General features: G+C 42.0%; 1 protein-coding gene across 5 annotated transcripts in view; it reads right to left on the bottom strand.

Moving 5' to 3' along the window:
- SV2B (synaptic vesicle glycoprotein 2B) overlaps window positions 1-20236 on the bottom strand; it is a 141048-nt gene that overhangs the window by 44908 nt on the left and 75904 nt on the right. For all 5 annotated transcript variants that reach the window (XM_060179360.1, XM_016190347.2, XM_016190286.2 and 2 more), the window contains exon 2: window positions 14019-14875. In XM_060179360.1, coding sequence (XP_060035343.1) covers window positions 14019-14559 — 541 coding nt within the window. In that variant the 5' untranslated portion in view covers window positions 14560-14875. The remainder of the gene's footprint in view (window positions 1-14018; window positions 14876-20236) is intronic.

Here is a 20236-nt window from a genome sequence, read left to right on the forward strand (position 1 = left end):
AGAAAAAAAAAATGATATTGTGTTATTTGGGACAACCTGGACAAAACTGGAGGAGACTATGCCTAGCAAAAAAGGTAAAGAAATAGAAGACATCTACCAGATGGTTTCATTCACAGATGGAATCTAGAGAACTGAAATAGATTATTATGAAAAGCAAACAAACAAACAAAGCCCACCAGAAGCAAACTATCTCTAAGACTTGTGAAAGCTGTGGTGGTTAGTGTCGGGAGGGTGGGGACACAGAATTTTGGTGATGGCTGTAGTGTGGAACTACACCCTACTTCTCTACAACCTGTGACCTACTATTAAACACACAAAAAGTAAATATAAAAGTAAAGAATAAATTATAGTCTAAAAAATGCGTTTTTGTGAATGGCCAAAAAGAAAAAAAGTTGGTAAAGGCTGCTTATCTATGTACTGGAGCACCTAGAAACATCTTCTGTGGGCAGGACAGAAAGATAAAAGAGACATAAATGCTTTCAACTCCTAAATCTGTGACTAACTAGTTCTAGAAAAATATTTCAACCTCTTAGTGCCTGAGTTTTCACACCTGTAAAATGCTAGAAATGACACTTTCTTTGCAGGCTACTATAGAGATGAGAACACACAAAGTGTCTAGTATAAAATGAATATAAGCTAAGAGATTATCAAAGTATAACAATTGGTGGTAGTGTACTGATTATAATTTGCTTTTTAATTAGAAGAGATCAAGAAAGATTGTACCAGATGTGGGGAAATTACTGACTACAAAGCTTCAATTTTCTTTGCTTTCTATGAAGAAGTCTGTACATGTGAAAATAAACCTTCTAATGTATCATTACTACAAAATGACCCATAGTGAAAATGAATGACAGCACAGGGAAAGAAGGCAGCAGTAGGAACTTCTAATTTTAAGCATCACTTATGACTTCTGAGAGTCTCCTACCTTACCACACAAATCCGGGACTATCACTCTGACCACCTTACGGAGCCTTTACAAATAAAACAGGGGCACATATGGAGACCCTGTAAAACACTGCAAAAGTAAGCACCAGTTTCAGTGGCAACACCATTTTGGCACGCTGGTCAAAGTGCATGACCACAAAAATTAGGAGAAAATAAGCCTTGGGGGGATACACAGCACAATAAGCCGAAACCCTCCCACCCAGCAGCAGGCCCTGTAAACTGCTAGCGTTCTCTATCCGCTACACCACAAAGTGGCCGGAACACTGTTAGACAATCCTCTACTCATACTTCATTCAAAGATTTTTGACTTAATCACTCTAAGGCAAAACCCGGGCAGTCTGTTTATTTTGGTTACATTTGTTAAGTGCTGTTAAAGCAGCCCCTTAGCAGAACAGGAGGGTGAGTGGGTGGTCAGGTTGAAAACACTCATCTAGAACAATGACTCAACTAGACCTAGGGAAATTATCAACTATTTAGCATCAGTGGTTTTGGATTTCTATAAAGAAATTAAAGAAAATAAGTAATAAAATAAGCCTGCCAAGATCGTTACCATAAAATGTCATCCTACTCAGGGGACAGTGATAACCAGCAGCTGAGTGATTAGTTAGGCAGCTAGTGATCAGAGGTCTGCTCAAGCTCCCAGTATGCACTGGGCAAAGCCCTCCCAGAAAAAGTAACTACTCAGCCCCAAGTGTCATAGTGTGTACTGTTGAGAAGAGCAGGTGACTGTACTATACAAAAATGCTCAGCAATGTTTCTGTTCCTGCCCATTCTTCAAGACCCTGTCAATCCCCCATGAAAAGGGGTCTAGTTCCCCTTCCAGTGAAATGGAATGGTTTTTACCATGACCCCCATAAACTAACTGCAAAGCAAATAGCGCTGCTATTTGTGTGCTGCTCAGGCGTCATCACATGTCCTTCTTATCTGGATAAGCACCTGGGGCATCCTCAGCATTGAAGGCCAGCCACCTTGAAGATGCTATTAGGGGGTGTTCTGAGGGATAGGAGGCCTGGAACCTGTCTGAGGGATTAGTGGGAAGAGTTTTCAAGAGCACAATGGGAAGCACTAGACACTATGAAAGCAGCTTTAGAAAGGGAACCACACCTGGAAAACAGAAGCCAGCAGGAAAAGGCAGATAATGTCAGTGCACAATGAAAAGCTGGCTCTAGGTGGCACTAGGTGTGGGATATAATAAACAAAGAGAGCACTAAGTGCAGTTCTGCACTTGCAGCCTGTTTCTGTATGCCTGAAGTCAAAGAATCGGGTACTGCAGTTGGATCAGAGGAGCCAGGTGAGCAAGGCCAGGGGCCTGCTGTGTGCACCTTCTGAGTCAAGTCAGGCAGTCAGCTGGCCTACCTCACTGCAGCTTCCCTGCCCCTCTGGGAGCCAAGTTCTAGCCTCTGATGCTCTCCTCTTTCTCTCTCTGTCTTTGTCCTTCCTTTAGATAAATACTATTCTTTCCCAGGAAAACAAAAAGCTTTGGAGTTGGGTGGTGGTGTACCCGGTAGAGCAAAATAGTTACCATGTACTTGAATCTTGAGGAAACCACCAATAATAAAGCCGTGTTGCCAGCACCAGAGCCTCTCCTCTCTGTTGCTCTCTCCTCCTATCTCCCCCTCTCTGTGTATTGCTCACCCTCAATCAAAAACAGAAAGAAAAGACTAAAACAAAATAAAAATAAGCACCCTGAGTGATGGAGTTGTTGTGTAGGCAATAAGTCCTAAAAATAACCCTGTGGCAAAAACAAAACAAAACAAAACAATAGGGTCTGGAAGACAGAAGAAAGGTAATGCAAAGGACTTTCATGCCTGAGGCGCCAGAGGTCTTAAATTCAATTGCACACACCAACGTAAACCAGAGCTAAGCAGTACACTGGGAAGGAAGGAAGGAAGGAAGGAAGGAAGGAAGGAAGGAAGGAAGGAAGGAAGGAAGGAAGGAAGGGTAGGAGGAAGGAAGGAAGAAAGGAAGGGAGGGAGGGAAAGAAAAGGATAGGAAAAGAGAGAAGAGACAAGAGGAAGAGAAAAGAACTAAAAGCTACATAGTCTAAATATATTAGATTCAATCTTGATCAAAAGGAGAGTGAAAGGCAGAGTCTGTCAGTTTCAATAGCAGTTAATAATTTGACACAAGTGCTTCCCAAATAAGGTTAGTTCCATTCTTTGCAAAAATAAATTGAAACACACACACACACACACACAAAGTAGCTGTGGACAAGTGGGAGATCACTTCACTAAAAGAGAGCCATGTTTAATCTGCATCCCACATCATAAACCAGTGGATGTTTGGTTTGTAAGACAGTTTCCTTGCAAGCTTTCTTTCTTTTTTTTTTTTTTAAATCCCAATGGTTAATTGTAGAACAATTTAATCTTGAGACTACAATGCTGTTTTTTCAGCTGGTTGGCTGGTGGGTTCTATAGGAGATTGTTTTTCTCATTGTATGTTTGTAACATAAAATTGAATTTACTCATCAGCTTTGTAATAGTTAATGCTCTGACTATGAATTCACTGATCTCATTATTACAAACACAATCAGCTGTGTAAAAAACGTAAATCTCATGAAGAGGGTTGACTTCTTTGCATAAATCATCTGTTTTCTTCCTTGTGTAAATTAAATGAGAAAAAGTGGTGCTACTGGCAGACTATGTATGTCTCACTTTTCTTCTCAAAGCACTCGAATGGCTTCTAGTCTGACCTTCACACAGGAGCCCAGGAAATGCACATTTGTCCCAGGGACCATGACTCATCAAGGTGGGTTTTTTTTTTTTTAAGTTGTGAGTTGTGAGTACAACTACCCTAATTATGTAGTCCAGAACTGGGGAGATGACTGCAGGATGGATTGGTGGCCCACTGTGAAGTGAACCTGAGCTAAAATGCCACAGACCACCTGATCTCCACAAGTCCTACTCCATGGCCACAGTGACCTTTGGGGTCTCCTGAAATAAGTGTCAGCTCAAAGTCATTGTTTGGGAATCCTCAAAAGACCTGATCTGTCCTTCCCCAAAGTGAACTCATCCAGAATTCATCTCTTTCTCCTCTCTCTCTCTCTCTGACATTTTTCAAATATTATTCAATAGGACAGAAATTGAGAGGGGAAAGGGAGACAGAGAGAGATAGAGAGACACCTCTATCTCTGCTCCTGAAGCGACCCCCTGCAGGTGGGGAGTGGGGGCTTGAACCCTTGCACATAGTACTATGTGTGCTTAACCAGGTGTGCCACTGCCCGGCTCCCCCTCTTCCTCTCCCCTTCTCTCTCTCCCCTTGCTGATCCCCCCACCCCTTTCTCTTAGATTATTTATCTATTTAGCAAAGGGAAGAAGAGAAGGAGGGAGATCCTCAGCATTCTCAGGAATTGAACCTGGGACCTCAAGACTGAGGCTGAAATGCTCTATCTACTACACCACCTCCAGTGTTTTCAAGTTCTTGAAATTTTTTTAAAATTTATTCATTTACTAAGAAAAAGACAGAGGCAACGAGAGAGCCGGAGCATTACTCAGGCAAATGCAATGCTGGGACTCAAACTTGAGATCTCATGCTTGTAAGTCTGACAATCTAAGCCTTGCTCCACCTCCTGGGCCACCTTTTTTCTTTTTTTTAACTTTGTCAGCAATATCAGGAGCAACTAGTCAGTCTCAATTTACTCACTAGCTCAATAAAGGTTCATCATCTCCTACATCTTCCCCTCTTGTGTTTGATTAGGAGTAGCCATTGATATTTTGTGTCTGGCTTCATTGCCACAGCATGCATGGGTGATCAGTCCTCTCTTTACTATTGGAAGTAGAGTTGACTATGTCTTTGCATCTAGCCAAATTAGAGACCAATTCCAGAAACTCCAGACCCGATTATGAAAAGTGAAACGCAGCCTAAGAAGCAGGTCCCTTCCTCAAAGGCATTTAATAGTTCCCTATTAAACGGCTCTCCAATGCTTTTGAGTCAGGTCCACACTTCTAAATCTGCCAAGCAGTGTAGACTCTGCAAAGGGAGGTCTCAATTGTCATTCCCCCCTTTATTGTTATTATTTTTACTTGATAGGACAGAGAGAAACTGAAAGAGGAAGGGGGAATAGAGAGGAAGAGGAGAGGGGCCAGGTGGTGTTGCACCTGGTTGAGTGCACAAGGACCCAGATACAAGCCCCTGTAAGGGAGAAGCTTCACAAGTGATGAAATAGTGCTGCAAGTGTCTCTCTGTCTCTCTCCCTCTCAACTTCTCTGTCTCTATTTAAAAAATGAATAAAGAAAATATTTTTTAAAAGAGAGGGAGCACTCTTCATCACTCATGAAACTTCCCCTCTGCAGATGGGGACCAGGAACCTGCACCCAGGTCCTTGTGCTTGGTGATATGTGTGCTCAACCAGGTGCACCACCACCTGGTTCCTCAATTATCATTCTAAAGAATCCCATGACGGGTCCAAGTGGTGGCGCATCTGGCTAAGCGCACACATTACAGAGCACAAGGATCTGGGTTCAAGCCCCTGGTCCCCACCTGCAGGAGGAAGGCTTCATGAGTGGTGAAGCAGGGCTGCAGGTATCTCTCATAATGATTAACCTATACCCCTGCTGATAACTGCTTATTTTGCCATACCTAAAATATAAAGTCCCATACTACTGTGCCACCATAATAAAGCTTTCATTGTTTAAAACTGCTTATAGCCTCGCTACCGCTATCTTTCTTCACTTAATTACAACATATGTCTATTTCTCTCTCTCTCCCTCCCTCTGTATCTCTCTCTCATTAAAAATAAAATATATTTACAATCAACAATATTTATACACCTTTCCCATATTTGGGAGCTACTCTCTTCCCTGATTCAGCTTTCTGGTCCTTCTGCCAGCCATGATATCATCTCCCCAGACAATAATTAGGATCCACCTGCATATCAGATTTCAAGCTCAGGCAAAAAAACAAACAAACAAAAAAACTAGTATAGCCACAGGCCCTTTGGAATATAACTAAAATATGCCTACTAGGTATCTACAAAATGGAGGACACCCCCCCCCCCCCACAACACTTCATCTGCACTATTCCAGCCTTTAGGCCCATGATTGGTCAACAATTTGTTTGGCTTTATATGTTAAATCTCTTTTCAGCCACCAGGTTCCAGATGCTAGCATGATGCCGACCAGACTTCCCTGGACAGACAACCCCACCAATGTGTCCTGGAGCTCTGCTTCCCCAGAGCCCTTCCCCACTAGGGAAAGAGAGAGATAGGCTGGGAGTATGGATCGAACTGTTAACGCCCATGTTCAGCAGGGAAGCAATGACAGAAGCCAGACCTTCCACCTTCTGCATCCCACAATGACCTTGGGTCCATACTCCCAGAGGGTTAAAGAATAGGGAAGCTATCAGGGGAGGGAACCCATTCCAAGTTCTGGTGGTAGGAACTGCATGAAGCTGTACCCTTCTTATCCTATGGTTTAGTCAATGTTTCCTTTTTATAAATAAAAAATTAAATAAAGATAATAAAAAATTTAAATATATATATATATATTTGGGGGCCAGGCGGTAGGGCAGTGGGTTAAGTGCACATGGCACCAAGTGCAAGGACCGGCGTAAGGATCCCAGCTCGAGCCCCCAGTTCCTCACCTGCAGGGTGTAGTTTCACAAGTGGTGAAGCAGGTCTGCAAGTGTCCATCTTTCTCTCCCCCTCTCTATTTTCCCCTCCTCTCTCCATTTCACTCTGTCCTATCCAACAACAATGACAGCAATAACAATAATAATAACAGTAACAATTATAAAAAAAAAAAAACAAGGGCAACAAAAGGGAAAAAATGGCCTCCAGGAGCAGTAGATTCATAGTCCAGGCACCGAACTCCAGCAATAACCCTGGAGGCAAAATAAAATAAAATAAAATAAAATAAAATATATTTTAAGAAATGGTGGGTTCAGGCACCATATTCATACATCAACCATCTAAAACCATGAAGTCTGAGAGGAAGAAATTCTCTCAGTACAGCATCACACAGCCAGGAAATAGAACAGAGGCAAGAACAAGCCCCCTAAGGCTAGCAACTCCCGTCTCAGGGCTTATCCCGTATCCCTCTTTTGTTTTGCTCATGTGATGATGTTGCAGGTCAGAGAGAGATCCCTGGGTAGAGATCTGGGCCACAGGTGCAGCCCAGGTTTGAGCCCAAAAACCACAAGGGGGCGTTACAGCAGGGGAGGAAGCTTCAGTGCTATGGTTTCTCTCAGTTCTGTTCTGTGCAAAAACTATATGTGCAAGACTCTGGCTGTCTCAAAAATAAACGAAGCTTTTGTTCATAGTTACCAAAACATGAAAGCAACCAACATGTCCTTCATTAGATGAACGGATTAGCAGTGATATATCTGAAAACTGGACTACTATTAATTAACAATAAATAGTAAGAAGAAATGAATTATTAAACGATCAAAACACACAGAAGTTTAAATGCATCATGGTGAAATAAGCTAGTCTAGAAAGGAATACTGTATGATTCCAACTTTGCGGACATTATAACCCAGAAACAGTAAAATTATGGTGATGAAAAACATCACTGGTTACTAGGAATCTTTGGGGAAGGGAAGATTAGCAGGCAAAACACAGATGGTTAGAGCAATAAAGATACTATGTGTGACACGTAACTTACACTTGTCTGAATCAAGTGTAAACAGTGAATGAACTATGGTAGACTAGAGTTTGGGGTCAGAAGGCTGTGCCAGCGTAGCTGACCATTTATTACCCATGCTCCACAATGGTCAAGGGATCTGACAGTGTGGGAGGCTGTCTGTGTGAGGGCAGGCCTCTGTATGGGAAACTTCTGTGCCTTCCTCTCTGGAAGTGTTCTTTAAGAAATTATGTCTTTGGGGTCAGGGGATGGCACACCTGGTTGAGCACACATGTTAGGGTTCAAGTCCCCTGTTTGATTCTTAGCACCACATGCACCAGCACCAGAGTGGTGTCTCTTTCACAAGCAGTGGAGCAGTACTGCAGGCGTATCTCTCTCTCTCTCTCTCTCTCTCTCTCTCTCTCTCTCTCTCTCTCTCTCAATTTCTCTCTGTCTCTATCCAAAACTAATAAGCAAAATATTTAATTACAAAAAAGAAATTATATTTTGACTGGGAGTATGGATCAACCAGCCAACATCCATGTCCAGCAGAAAAGCAATTACAGAAGCCAGAACTCCTATTTTCTTGTACCCCAAAAGAATTTTGGTCCATACCCACCGAGGAGGAGAAATGTTTGGAGATGACCAGAGGGCTCTAAACCCCAATTCCACCAGGACCCGAAATATTTATCACCAGGAATCTTTGTTTTTATACCATCACTAAAAGGGAAGAGAATCTGGAAAACACCAGAGGAAGCCAGGCACTGTTTTGCTTATCTGAGAGAGAAGAGGAAAAAAGAAGGACACTCAAAAGTAGTAATGGGTATAGGAATAACAGGAAGGAAGTGAAGGCAGGGCTGTAGAAATAAATAAAAATGGGTAAAAGATAGGTAGGTAGATAGATAGATAGATAGATATAGTATATTCATATCTATGACCTTGGGAGAACTATTGCAGCTTCCACTGGAGGAAGGTGGGAATACAGAACTCTGATAGTGGGAATGGTGTGGAATTAGACCCATATTATCTTACAATTTTGTAAATCACTACTTAATCACTAATAAATTTAAAAAAAAGAAATTATGTCTTTTGGCACACCCAGTTGTGTGCGCATATTACAGTACACAAGACTAGGGTTCAAGCCCCCCCTCCCCGAGCAGAAGCATCCAGGGTGGTGAAACAGTGCTCAGAGAGTTTAACACACACTCTCTCCCTCTCCCTCTCTCTCTTCCTCTATCTCCTTTACTAGAAATTTCTCTCTGTTTCTATCAAAAAATAAACATAGTAAAATAAAGGAATGGCATCTTTAAAAGAGAGAGGGAAAAAGAAAATATGAGAGTAAGAAGTGGATTAGCATTTTCCAGCCTAGGAAGCAGTTTGACCTTAAAAGCCTACAACAAATAATTCGAGGTGAAAGAAATATGGAACACAAGGTGAGGACATCTAGTCCTAAATTTGGGTGGCTCATCATAATTAAGTAATCATTTTGGGATTAACAACTTTGAAATAGCAACTAAGATCTCTTGAGCACTGTTTATATGCCAGCATTATTTCATGCAAGTTATATGTTTTACATTCATCTCATTACAGAGCCCTACAGTGCAGATGCCACTTATATCTCCATTTCTGCAGACAAGAAGCCGAGGCACAGAAAACCTCAACAACTTCCCAAAGTCATCCTACTGAGAATTGGCAGAGCACATATTCAACTCCAGGCAACCTGGCTCCTGTATAATCTCACTCCAAGTATAATATCATTTGCAGCATATTCTAGAAGGGAGAAAGCTTTAATACCCAGTGACAAGAGCTAACAGTTGTTGGGCAGGCATGGAGTGCTGGCTGCTTCACCGACTTTATGTCATTTAGCCCTCACAGTGAATGTATTATTATCCTAATCCACATATGCAAAAAGATAATTTAGAGAGTTAAGATTTGCCCAAGATCATTAGCTGATAAATGAGTAGCCAGACTCCAGTGCCTATGCCTCTGTGCCCCATGCCCCACCAGGCTCCTCTCTGTGGAAGTAACTGGTACCTTAAGAAATCTATGGGGTGCTGATGATGTGGTGGGGCCTGAAGGTAACATGACCTCTATTCCAAAGAACATTCAGGACAGAAAGGCAGAACAGGCTGACTAAATGAAATACCAGCTCCTGCAACAACTGGGCTTGTGGAGCATGTGTGCTTGTGTGTGCAAATGGGGTAAAAATGCTCTAATCACACTGGTGACTGGGAAGGTAATATGAAACATCACATGGAAATGCTGCCTCCAGAGACCTCCAGTCAGTCACCCATCTCCTCATGGCTGCTCCAAGCTCATTTCCTCAATCACAGAAAGGGCCTAAGAGGGCATAGAAAGTTCGTCCCTGCTCAGGTGGTCTGCTTTGCTACTCTTCTTGGATTGAGTTATAGCATCATCTTGGCAGACACCAAAAGCAAAATGGCACACAATGTGGACTAAGTTAGGGCCAAGTTCTCTCAAGCCTAGCCTTTGCTCTAAGGGCCAGCACATCATGCCACAGTTCCGTTAAAGCTGATCAATGAGCACAGAGGTGACAGAGGAAGTGAATCATTACTTAGTAAGCATATCTAGACCTATCTGAAGTCCCAGGTTCAATCCCCAGCACCACCCTAAGCCAGAGCTGAGCAGTCTCTGGTGACTCTGACTCTCTCCCTCTCTATAATTTTTTTCATTAAAACAAACTAATTAATATAAAGAAGTACTTGTCAATGCTTTAAAATTGAGTGATGATGTTGCTTCTCAAGTAATTTTTTCCATCTGTGTATCTAGTAGGTCTCCTTTGGTTCCTTAATGGTCTTAGCTATCACGGACCTCATTATGAAGTTTTCAATGTATGTGTGCATGTGGGTCTGTGTGTGAGATCATGGAATGTATGTCATCACCACTCTGCACTGCCTTTTTTCAGTTAGGAAAAGACAGACTCCCAGAGAGAAGGAAAAAACCACAGCACTGAAGATTCCTCCAGTGTGATGGGGGCTGAGCTTGAACCTGAGCCACGCAGACATGACAAAGTAGGCACACTATGCAAGTGAGCTATCTTGCCAGCCTGATAAGCCTGTTTTACATGGTCCTTTTGCAGTTGGGAAGATATCTTTTTTTTTTTGTTTCCTCCAGGATTATTGTTGGGCTCGGTGCCAGCACCATGAATCCACTGCTCCTGGAGGCCATTTTTCCCCCTTTCATTGCCCTTGTTGTTGTAGCCTCGTTGTGGTTATTATTATTACCATTGTTGATATTGTTCGTTGTTGGACAGGACAGAGAGAAATGGAGAGAGGAGGGGAAGACAGAGAAGGGGAGAGAAAGATAGATACCTGCAGACCTGCTTCACCGCCTGTGAAGCGACTCCCCTGCAGGTGGGGAGCCGGGGGCTCAAACCGGGATCCTTACAGGGAAGATATCTTAGCTTTAGAGCACAAGACTTGCATGCCTGAGTCCCCTATCACATGCTAGAAATGAATGGCACACTGCTCTCTCCCTCATCAAAATAAATGAATAAGGCGTTGGGTGGTGGCACACCTGTTAGAGCATGTACACATTACCATGTGCAAATACCTGGGTTCAAGCCCTTGGACCCCACCTGCAGAGTGGGAATGGAGTAGTTCCATGGGTATCTCTCCTTCGGTCTCCCTCTATGTCTCTCACCCTCTTTAAGAGCAAATGTTGGGGGTCGGGCAGTAGCACAGACGGTTAAGCACACATGGTGCAAAGCAAGGACTGGTACAGTTTGAGGCCCCAGCTCCCCACCTGCAAGGGGTTGCTCACAAGCAGTGAAGCAGGTCTGCAGGTGTCTTTCTCTCCCCCTCTCTGTCTTCCCTTCCTCTCTCAATTTCTCTCTGTCCTATCCAACAATAATAACAACAGTGATAAACAACAAGGGCAACAAAAGAAAAAAAATGGCCTCCAGGAGCAGTGGATTTGTAGTGCAGGCACTGAGTCCCAGCAATAATAACCCTGGAGACAAAAAAAAAACAAAACTGGCCACTGGAAATGATGGAGCTATGCAGACACCAAGCACCAAAAAATAAAAGTAATATGAGTAGTAATATAAATGAACACACAAATCTTTAAATGTCCCTTTCATTAGAAAGGAATGAACAAAGCAATTTTAAGAGTCCCCAGGGACAATTCTTTACCTAGATGTTAGAGAGACAATCTGAAAAAAAAAAAAAAAAAAAAACAGAGAGCAGAACTTGTATGCCCGAGTCCCTTTAAGCAGATGTTTTATTTCATATCCCAGTCTTACTGGCAGCAGCTCTAAGGTGACAGCAAACTACATACAGCACATAAGCTAAACCCAGCCCACTGTTCTTTTTCAGTAAATAAAGTTTTATTGGAACACAGTCATGCCCATTTGTCTCCGTATTGTCTGTGGCTGCCTTTGTGCTAGAGACAGGGCTGTGTAGTGAAGACAGAGACCATCTGGACTTGCACAGTCTAAAATATTTACTACATGAGTCTTTCCAGAAAATGTTTGCCAACTTCTGCTTTAATGCAAGTATTGGGACCATAATCATGTCACAGCACTTGCTACAGTACTTAAATAACCCTCAGTGTTTACTAATGCCTGTTTGTCCTGTGACATGTAAGTTTTTGGAGAGGCGAGGACTGTCTACCTGGTTCAACACTGTCTCCCCAAGGTTCAACAGAATGAACAGGTGATAAATACTAGTTGAATAAATGAGCTAAGTTGCTAGATAGGTTTTTGCATTACGTTATTTGTCTTTTCTTGTTTTTTTTTTTTCTTTCTTGCCTTCCTCTTCTTTTCCTTTTTCTACCAGAATACTGCTCAGTTCTGGCTACAGTGACACAATCTACCCTATGTATTGAACCTGGTACCTCAAGGCCTCAGGCATGAATGTCTTTTACAAAAGGGAATCCTCTTTCCTTCCCTAGGTTTCACGTTCCTGTGGGTACCATTAATATTTATTGATCTTTTAAAAGAAATATTTTATTTACTTACTTTTGGATAGAGACAGAGAAATTGAGAGGGAAAGGGGAGACAGGGAGAGAGAGAAAGAGAACATTGCTTTACCACTCATGAAGCAACCCTACCTGCAGGTGGGGAATAGGGTTTAAACTCAAGTTCTTGCATATGGTAGGTAACATGTATACTCAACCAGGTGAGCCACCGCCCAGCCCCATATTTTCTTATCTTGAGTAAGAATCTGACTAATAGTAAATTCTCAGTAATGATGTCTTTGCTAAACAATCAATTGCACAAATTCTATATTTGGAGAATAGATGTTTTGTAGGACACTACATGACTAAGACAAACTTGTATCTATATTATGATGAATCTCTTCTACACTATACCATCTGTGCTTATACTCTCTCTAAGGTCATAAAAATCTCTCTGCTAGGAGCCCTGATAGCTGATGCCTAAATCTGATGGTACCAGTCTCAGGGACTGATTTGTAATGTTGGTCCTGCTTGCTGTGACATTCCTCTGTGCTTGAAGGGTGGTTCCCAAAAGCCTGGAGGGATTCCAGGAGTGTGCTCAGGACACTATTCATCCCTGAGACATGACTATTCAGCCCACTAATACGTTCAAGAGAAACCAGGAGAACATGAAGTCTAGAAGAAACACAAGAAAGGACTAAGTAGAAGAGACTTCTGACCAGCTACTTGAAAAAAAACTACTTAAGTTCTGAATGTGGAAGTAGATTTAATTTAAGCAGAAATAAATAAAAAATATATAGAAAAAGGGTGGGAGAGAGTGCATAATGGTGGGAGCTGGGCAGTAGCTCAGCGGGCTAAACGCACATGGCACAAAGTGCAAGGAACAGCGTAAGGATGCCAGCTCTTCACCTGCAGGGGGTCACTTCGCAAGCGGTGAAGCAGGTCTGCAGGTGTCTTATCTTTGTCTCCTCCTCTCTGTCTTCCCCTCCTCTCTCCATTTCTCTCTATCCTATCCAACAATAACAACAGCTATGACAACAATAACAACTATAACAAGTCCAACAACAAGGGCAACAAAAATGGGAAAAATGACCTCCAGGAGTAGTGGATTCATAGTGCAGGCACCGAGCCCCAGCAATAACCCTGGAGGCAAAAAAAAAAAAAGTATAATGGTTATGCAAAAAGACTCTCATGCCTGAAGCTCCAAAATCCCAGGTTCGATCCCCCTTACTACCATAAGCCAGAGATGATCAGAGCTTTGGTTAAAAGGAAAAAAAAAAAATATATATATATATATATATATATATATACATATATATACACATATATATAGTGTGTGCGTGTGTGTATTTGAGACACAGAGAGAGTGTGTGAGTAGGAATTAACTTACTAGCTGTATACACTGAATCAATTAATTAAATTACCTGAGACAAAAATACCTTAGTGACAAAATGGGTAAAAAAAGAAAAAGTCAAGTTGGTAATAGTACTGTGATATACTAATGTGCCTAACAGTGCCAAATAAAATGTACTGTTCTTTCCCCTTCATATATTAATGCCACAAAGAGAATGCTATTTGGATATTTCTACTTACCAAGCATTCCCTTCTTGGAACTGGACAGACACATGTCTTTCTCTGCGCTGGGCAGAGCAAAACTCACCACAAACACTTCCACCCCATCAGCCATCAGGGCCAAACCCAAGACAAAGAAGAGGATCCATTGGAAGCGCCCATGGCCACACTCATCAATGATGGTTTCATACTGGTGAGCCAATTGCTCCTCATCTTCCATTCTCTCAGCCATCATGTCAGCTTGGTCCTGAAGGCCATCTGCCCTAGAGGGAGCCATCTTGGTCTGCTTGGCCTTGATGTCATCTGGGTGAGGGATGCCCTGGTACTCTCCCTCATAGATCTCATCCTCCTCATCATGGCCTTCTGTAACATCACTCTGTGCATCCTCTTCTGGGTTGGACTCATTGCCACGGTAATAGCCATCATTGGGGGCATAGCCTTCATAGTTGTCCTGATATTTGTAGTCATTCATTCCTTGGTTTCGGGTCTGCATGGTTGCCTCTTGAGCTATATCCCTTGCTCCGTGGTAGAAATTTGGCCTGTTTCGATAACCATCATCCATTCTATGTGCAGTGGTTTAAGTGCAGAATGTGTTCATGAAACTTTTTGGATAAAAATTTCAACTATAATCTTCTTGTTGTCTCTCAAATAGAACAGATTTGTGTAAAAGCAACTGTAGTATCCTTTCTTTTTATTTACTCTTTTAATTCAATGGAAGTCTGGACAATTTTCAGATCTGGTCTGATTTCCTTCAGTAATCCACAGGTGTTGGAAGATACTAATCAGAAATGGATCTAGTTGTCTTTCTTAACAAAGAGATTCCCTCTGACTTGGTCACTTGCTGGTGGCCTGATTTTTCTGCTACTGAAGGTTAAGCCCTGGGAATACAGAGAAGGGAAAAGCAAGAGTGTCACAAAATGCTGAGATTCCGACAAAATACCCTCAGATTGTTAAAATATACATATTCACTAGTACCAGGGCTTCATATGTAAGGTTGAAGAAAACTTGGTAAGACACTCAGATCCCTACCAAGTGAATGAAGGTAGAATTGGTGAGGCTAAGGAATAGGGAGAGAAACAGAGGTTAGAGAGATCCTTAGATGGGTGATTAGCCTATGAAAGGGGTCAAATCTTACACTGGAGAGAAATATAAAGGAACTTAATACAATGTGATTTTGTGCAGCAGATTTTCTACTAAAACTGGTCCTAGTTCATAATAACATGTGCGCTTGACCTAGCCAGCTATCTCCCAGCCCCAAACAGTATTTTTAACTCAAAATAATCAATATACTACTCTGGCATCTGCAGAGGTGGGCCAGACTGAGACTGAGACTTCACAGGTCACTGTAGACTCCATGAGAGAGAAGAGAGAGCAGCACAGTGCCTACCATATATGCAGTCAGTTTAAACTTGAACTTATTATCACTACTGTTGTCATTATGATCATGAGCTGACTGGTATTGATAATTAAAATGTAGCTGGGAGCTCAGCTTGAGTCTTGCCTAGCTTAGCTTGAGATCTGGGGCCCATCTGGGCGAGGTTTAGGGAACGAAGTAGAGAGAAAAACAAGCTGACATTTACTTTGTCATGAAAATGGCTGCCTTTCAAAAATATCTCAGCAATAATCTTGCAAGCAGCTACCTTAACTCTTACATTCTATTAACCTCTGAGTCCATGCTATTTTACTCAAAATTCTTGTGTGGTAAAGACTTTTTCATAATTAAATATCAAGGAGAACAAAGCTGAAACTTAACATTATAGTTGGATGATTTTCTCCAAATGTGTTCTGTAGTTTTTGATATGTTCAGTTATTAATATGCTCACTTAAGGGGGAAATAACAAATGAGTACATGTGATGACATGGGTAAACATCAAAATCATTATGCCTAGTTTAAGCATAAACACAAAAGACCATACAATGCATGGGTCCATTTATGTTAGAGGCACACAACTAGCAAGTTCACACAGACAGAAAGTAGACTCGGGGTTGCCTGGAGGCAAGGATGGGAGTGGAGGTTGACTGTGAACCTCTCTAGTGCAACTGGGAATCGAAGCAGGAGGAGGGTTGGAAAGTTGTGAAATTGGATTACAGTAATGGCTACACAACTCTAAATTTTATGAAATGGTTCAAGTGCACACTTACGACGAGTGGATCTCATGGTATGGAAATTATACCTCAACAAAACTGGTACCCTTACTCTTACCCCATGCCCATTCCAAATATTTTTGGCTTGTTCAAGTCAGTGTTTTCAATGGTCATGGGCCTCTCTTTCACTGGAATCCATGAAAATAAACACCCATGGAATACAAACTCTTCTAAATAGTTAACTACTGATTTTTTTTTTTTTTTTTACCTAGAGTCTAGATTTGGTTCGTCCTAGTATTTTATTAAGTCTTAAAGACCCATTTAGCAAAACATCCTATCAGCTAGAAGAGTTAGACAACATAGTTTGGTGATAGCCTAGTGGGTCAGAGTTGGACGAAGAAACCAGGGCAGAAGGTGGCAGATACGCTGTATTTAGAACAAGGGCATCGGCACCCAAAACAGCCCTGGAGGCTGAGGTATATAAAGCCTGAGAAACATCATTGGAGAACCTTACTGTAGTTTTCCTTCATGTGAACAAGAGGTGAGATCAACAAACTCAGATGGTACTAATGGGATATCCAATTAGCTGTTCATAAACCTTTTAAGTTTCCACTTGAATTATACTGATCAAGTAAACAATGAATACTAAAAGAGGATGGGGTCAGGGGAGATAGCATAATGGTTATGCAAACAAATTCCCATGCCTGAGGCTCCTCTGAGGTCCCAGATTCAATCCCCCATACCACCATAAGCCAGAGCTGAGCAGTGCTCTGGTTAAAAAAAAAAAAAAAAAAAAAAGGAAGAAAGAAAGAAAGAAAGAAAGAAAGAAAGAAAGAAAAGAAAGAAAGAAAGAAAAGGTGGGGGGGAGGAGATTGGGCACCCAGTCCAAAATATAGTCAGTTGTGTAAGAGAAAGACCACTGGGTTACTGGATAGAGGACCTAAACTATAGCACCATCCCTACCAGCAAGCCATTGTAAACCACCCACCTTCTGAGACCCTCAGTACTTTGCCTCTAAACTGATGGGCTGTGCTGGATGATCTCTAAGCTCTAAGGTCCATTCTAATGCTCTGACATCATATATACACACAAACACACACACACACACACACACACACACAATCATTAATATTTTAGTACTTAAAACCACATCTATTTTGAATTAGGTGAAACATTTACAAACTGATTAACCACTTTTGGGCAATTATTCTTAAATAGAATTACTCTGAGAAGTATTATATCACACCTCTGCACCTATCTCTGTAATGACATTATATTGAAATCATTTATGTTGTCTTGAAATCACATCCTAATGGGTCTAGGTTAGGACTATCTCTATGACTGTGGGGGAAGAGGGTGCCAGAGATTAAATTTAATTCCTGCAGTTAAGATCTAAGACTAAAATAGGAACTCATCCTCTGTCTCTTCTTCTACCTTTTGTTACAATGGAGAGTGGCTGCAATCCACTAAGAGCCTCGTTATAGTGGGAGAGGCCAAGTTCCTAGCCTTGGGAAGTTTTAGGGGCCTTTGAAGTTTTCCTGATTACCTCAGAGCTTCCTTCCAGTTCACCCCACCTCCACTTGTATAAAAGACTGACATCCCTGGGAGGGGGCAGAGTATCTGAATTAATAAACCCTAGCCAGAGGTTGTACAATCAGACAGATCTCCCTGTGTGCAAAGACTGGGGTGGCAGAGTTTGGTTTTCCGTGGCTTCAGCAGCAAGCTCCCGTGTTCAGCTTCTGCCATTCTGCCAGGAGAGTGACCAAGTCCAAGTTAGATAAAGCACTGGATGTTACTTAATATTGCCATTCCAGCACAAACACAAAGTCTTTGAACACAGAATGCCCTTGGAAAGGTTTGCACAATAAAGGAGGTTGACAATTATTCAACACCTGACCAAAATAAGTAAAGAATAATCCATGGGCTAGTGAGTCCTTGCCTTAAAATAAATAAGCCAACTGTTTTACCTTTGTCTAAACAAAAAATTGGATCAGCTACCATGCCAGAATGCCATCCCCCACAAGAACCATTTACTCCTTTCCTCCCCTACTGTTCTGTCAGCATCAAGTCCCCAGCTGAGATTCCTGAGGGAGCAATAGTTCTTAAGGGCTCTGAAGCAATTTGGTCTCAACTTCCTGACTACAGAATATGTTTTAAACACTCCTGATACTTCCTGAAAAACACTGCTTGGTGTTTCGAGGGTAGGTTACCATCAGCCTGTGGGCTGAATAGACCAGGATTTGTCTGATTGGTATTGGAAGACAGTATTCTGAGCCTTCCTGTAATCACTGTCCCATTTAAGACAATTTCGCTTATTAGTCTGACATTGAAAGTACTTCTCATTTCTTAGCTGAATCACCCAGCTAGTGCTATTGTGTTAAAACAGAAGCTGGTTTCTAAGGTGTAAGAAACAACTGATTAACAGATAAGAACCAACCCACACAATCTTTCTGTTGGAGGAAAAAATACTCGTAAGTAATGCCTACTCCTTTAAAAGTAATGACAATCTTAATTTAAATTCAGAATGGTTCTTTATTTTTAAATACAAAAGCAAGATAACAAATAAAGGAGTAGGTTAGAACATTAGTCAGAACCTCAAGTCTCTTTCTTCTGGGGCTTCACACCTGAGCAATTCTACTGCTATTCCCAGATGAGTCCTTTTTCTTCTTAATTTCAGGCAGACATAAAAGAAGAGAGAGATAGACAGAAGGAAAGATATCATAACATCCTCCACTGTTCATGGAGCTTCTCCTGGTGCTATGCATGGCTCTCCCATGTGGTGCATGGGGCTCAAACTCAGGTCCTCTTGCATAGTAAGGTATGTGCTCCTCTGGAAGAACTACCTTTAGATCCCCTAGAACACTAAACCTCTACAACAACCCACATGCTAAACAGCAGGGGCTAGGTAAACTTAGCAGACTTAGTTAAATAGTGTGGCGATATAAAAGTTCAGTTTTAGAAGGATGTATTAAAAAAGAAGAGGAAATAATTACTATAGTAGGTGAACATGCAGGGTAAAGCATAAAGTTGTGGCATTATAGCAACTGTATCCACAACACTACATATTGTAAATATTCATGTTATGCAAATATATCTGGCATGATGATCTGTTAAGGCCTTCATGTTGGCCCAGTACTCTCTGAAATGCTCATTTTTCTCCCCCTTCTGCATTCTAAAACCAGCTCAGGGTTTTTCTCTGTGTGATCCTCAAATCATCTGCAGGAAAATCATCTGGCACTAGGTTAATTCTGATTCCTGGACTCCATTTCAAACCTACCAGAACAGACCAAAGGTAAACCTAGTTATTTGGGGTGCAGAGAGGCTGTTTGTTTTTTCCAGTGCTGTGGCCTCACACATGTGTGATTTTCATTGTTCTTAGGTTGACTTTTTTCATTCTTTCTATTTCAGAGGAAGAGAGAGGAGGAGGGGAAGGGGAGAGACAAGACTACAGCATCAGAGTTTCCCCTGTACTTCCATGTGGTGCCAGAGCTCAAAGCAGCCCAAGCATCTGGCTGGACATATGCCCTACCAGGTGAGCTATCTTCTACAAGATGTCCGTGTGCTACTTGTGTGCATTAAGTCGAGCTTGTCTTACCCTGGGAGGCAGTTAGCTTCTTTGGGATTCAAGGGCAAGGCTAAAGACACCCTCACCCAAGTCTACAATTAGACATTGAGACTCTTCTAGGAGCTGAACCAAAGGGAAAGGAAGAGGGAGGGGACTTGAACTTGTAAGGAAAGTGCCCAATTCCTGGGGACTCACAGGAGAAGGATATGAGCTTTCTATGAGGAGATGGAACTCCCCTTCCCAGAAGGAAGCAGTCTGGATGAGGGGTGTCTGTGGCATCTACTGTAGGTGTCTGTGGAGGGTAAAGTGGAAGAACATTTTCAGGACTGGGCATAGCTTTAAGTCCACCATGGGAACAAAATGAAATAAAACAGCCTTTGAGGGCTGTGAAGCATCTGTGGTTTCCTGCCCATCTCAGCCCAGCCCCTTGCTGTGGTAGCCGGCAAAGGCCTGTGTTATATGTCCACAATAAAACTTACAAAGGGTTTTTATTTCTTCATTTCTTTACACTAGCCTGGTCTGCTATAGACGTAAGTGTACCCAGAGTTCAAGAATGTATTTCCTAGTTTGACTGGGTGTTGGAAATATC

The sequence above is a fragment of the Erinaceus europaeus genome, chromosome 20 (assembly GCF_950295315.1).
Source record: "Erinaceus europaeus chromosome 20, mEriEur2.1, whole genome shotgun sequence".
NCBI lineage: Eukaryota > Metazoa > Chordata > Mammalia > Eulipotyphla > Erinaceidae > Erinaceus > Erinaceus europaeus.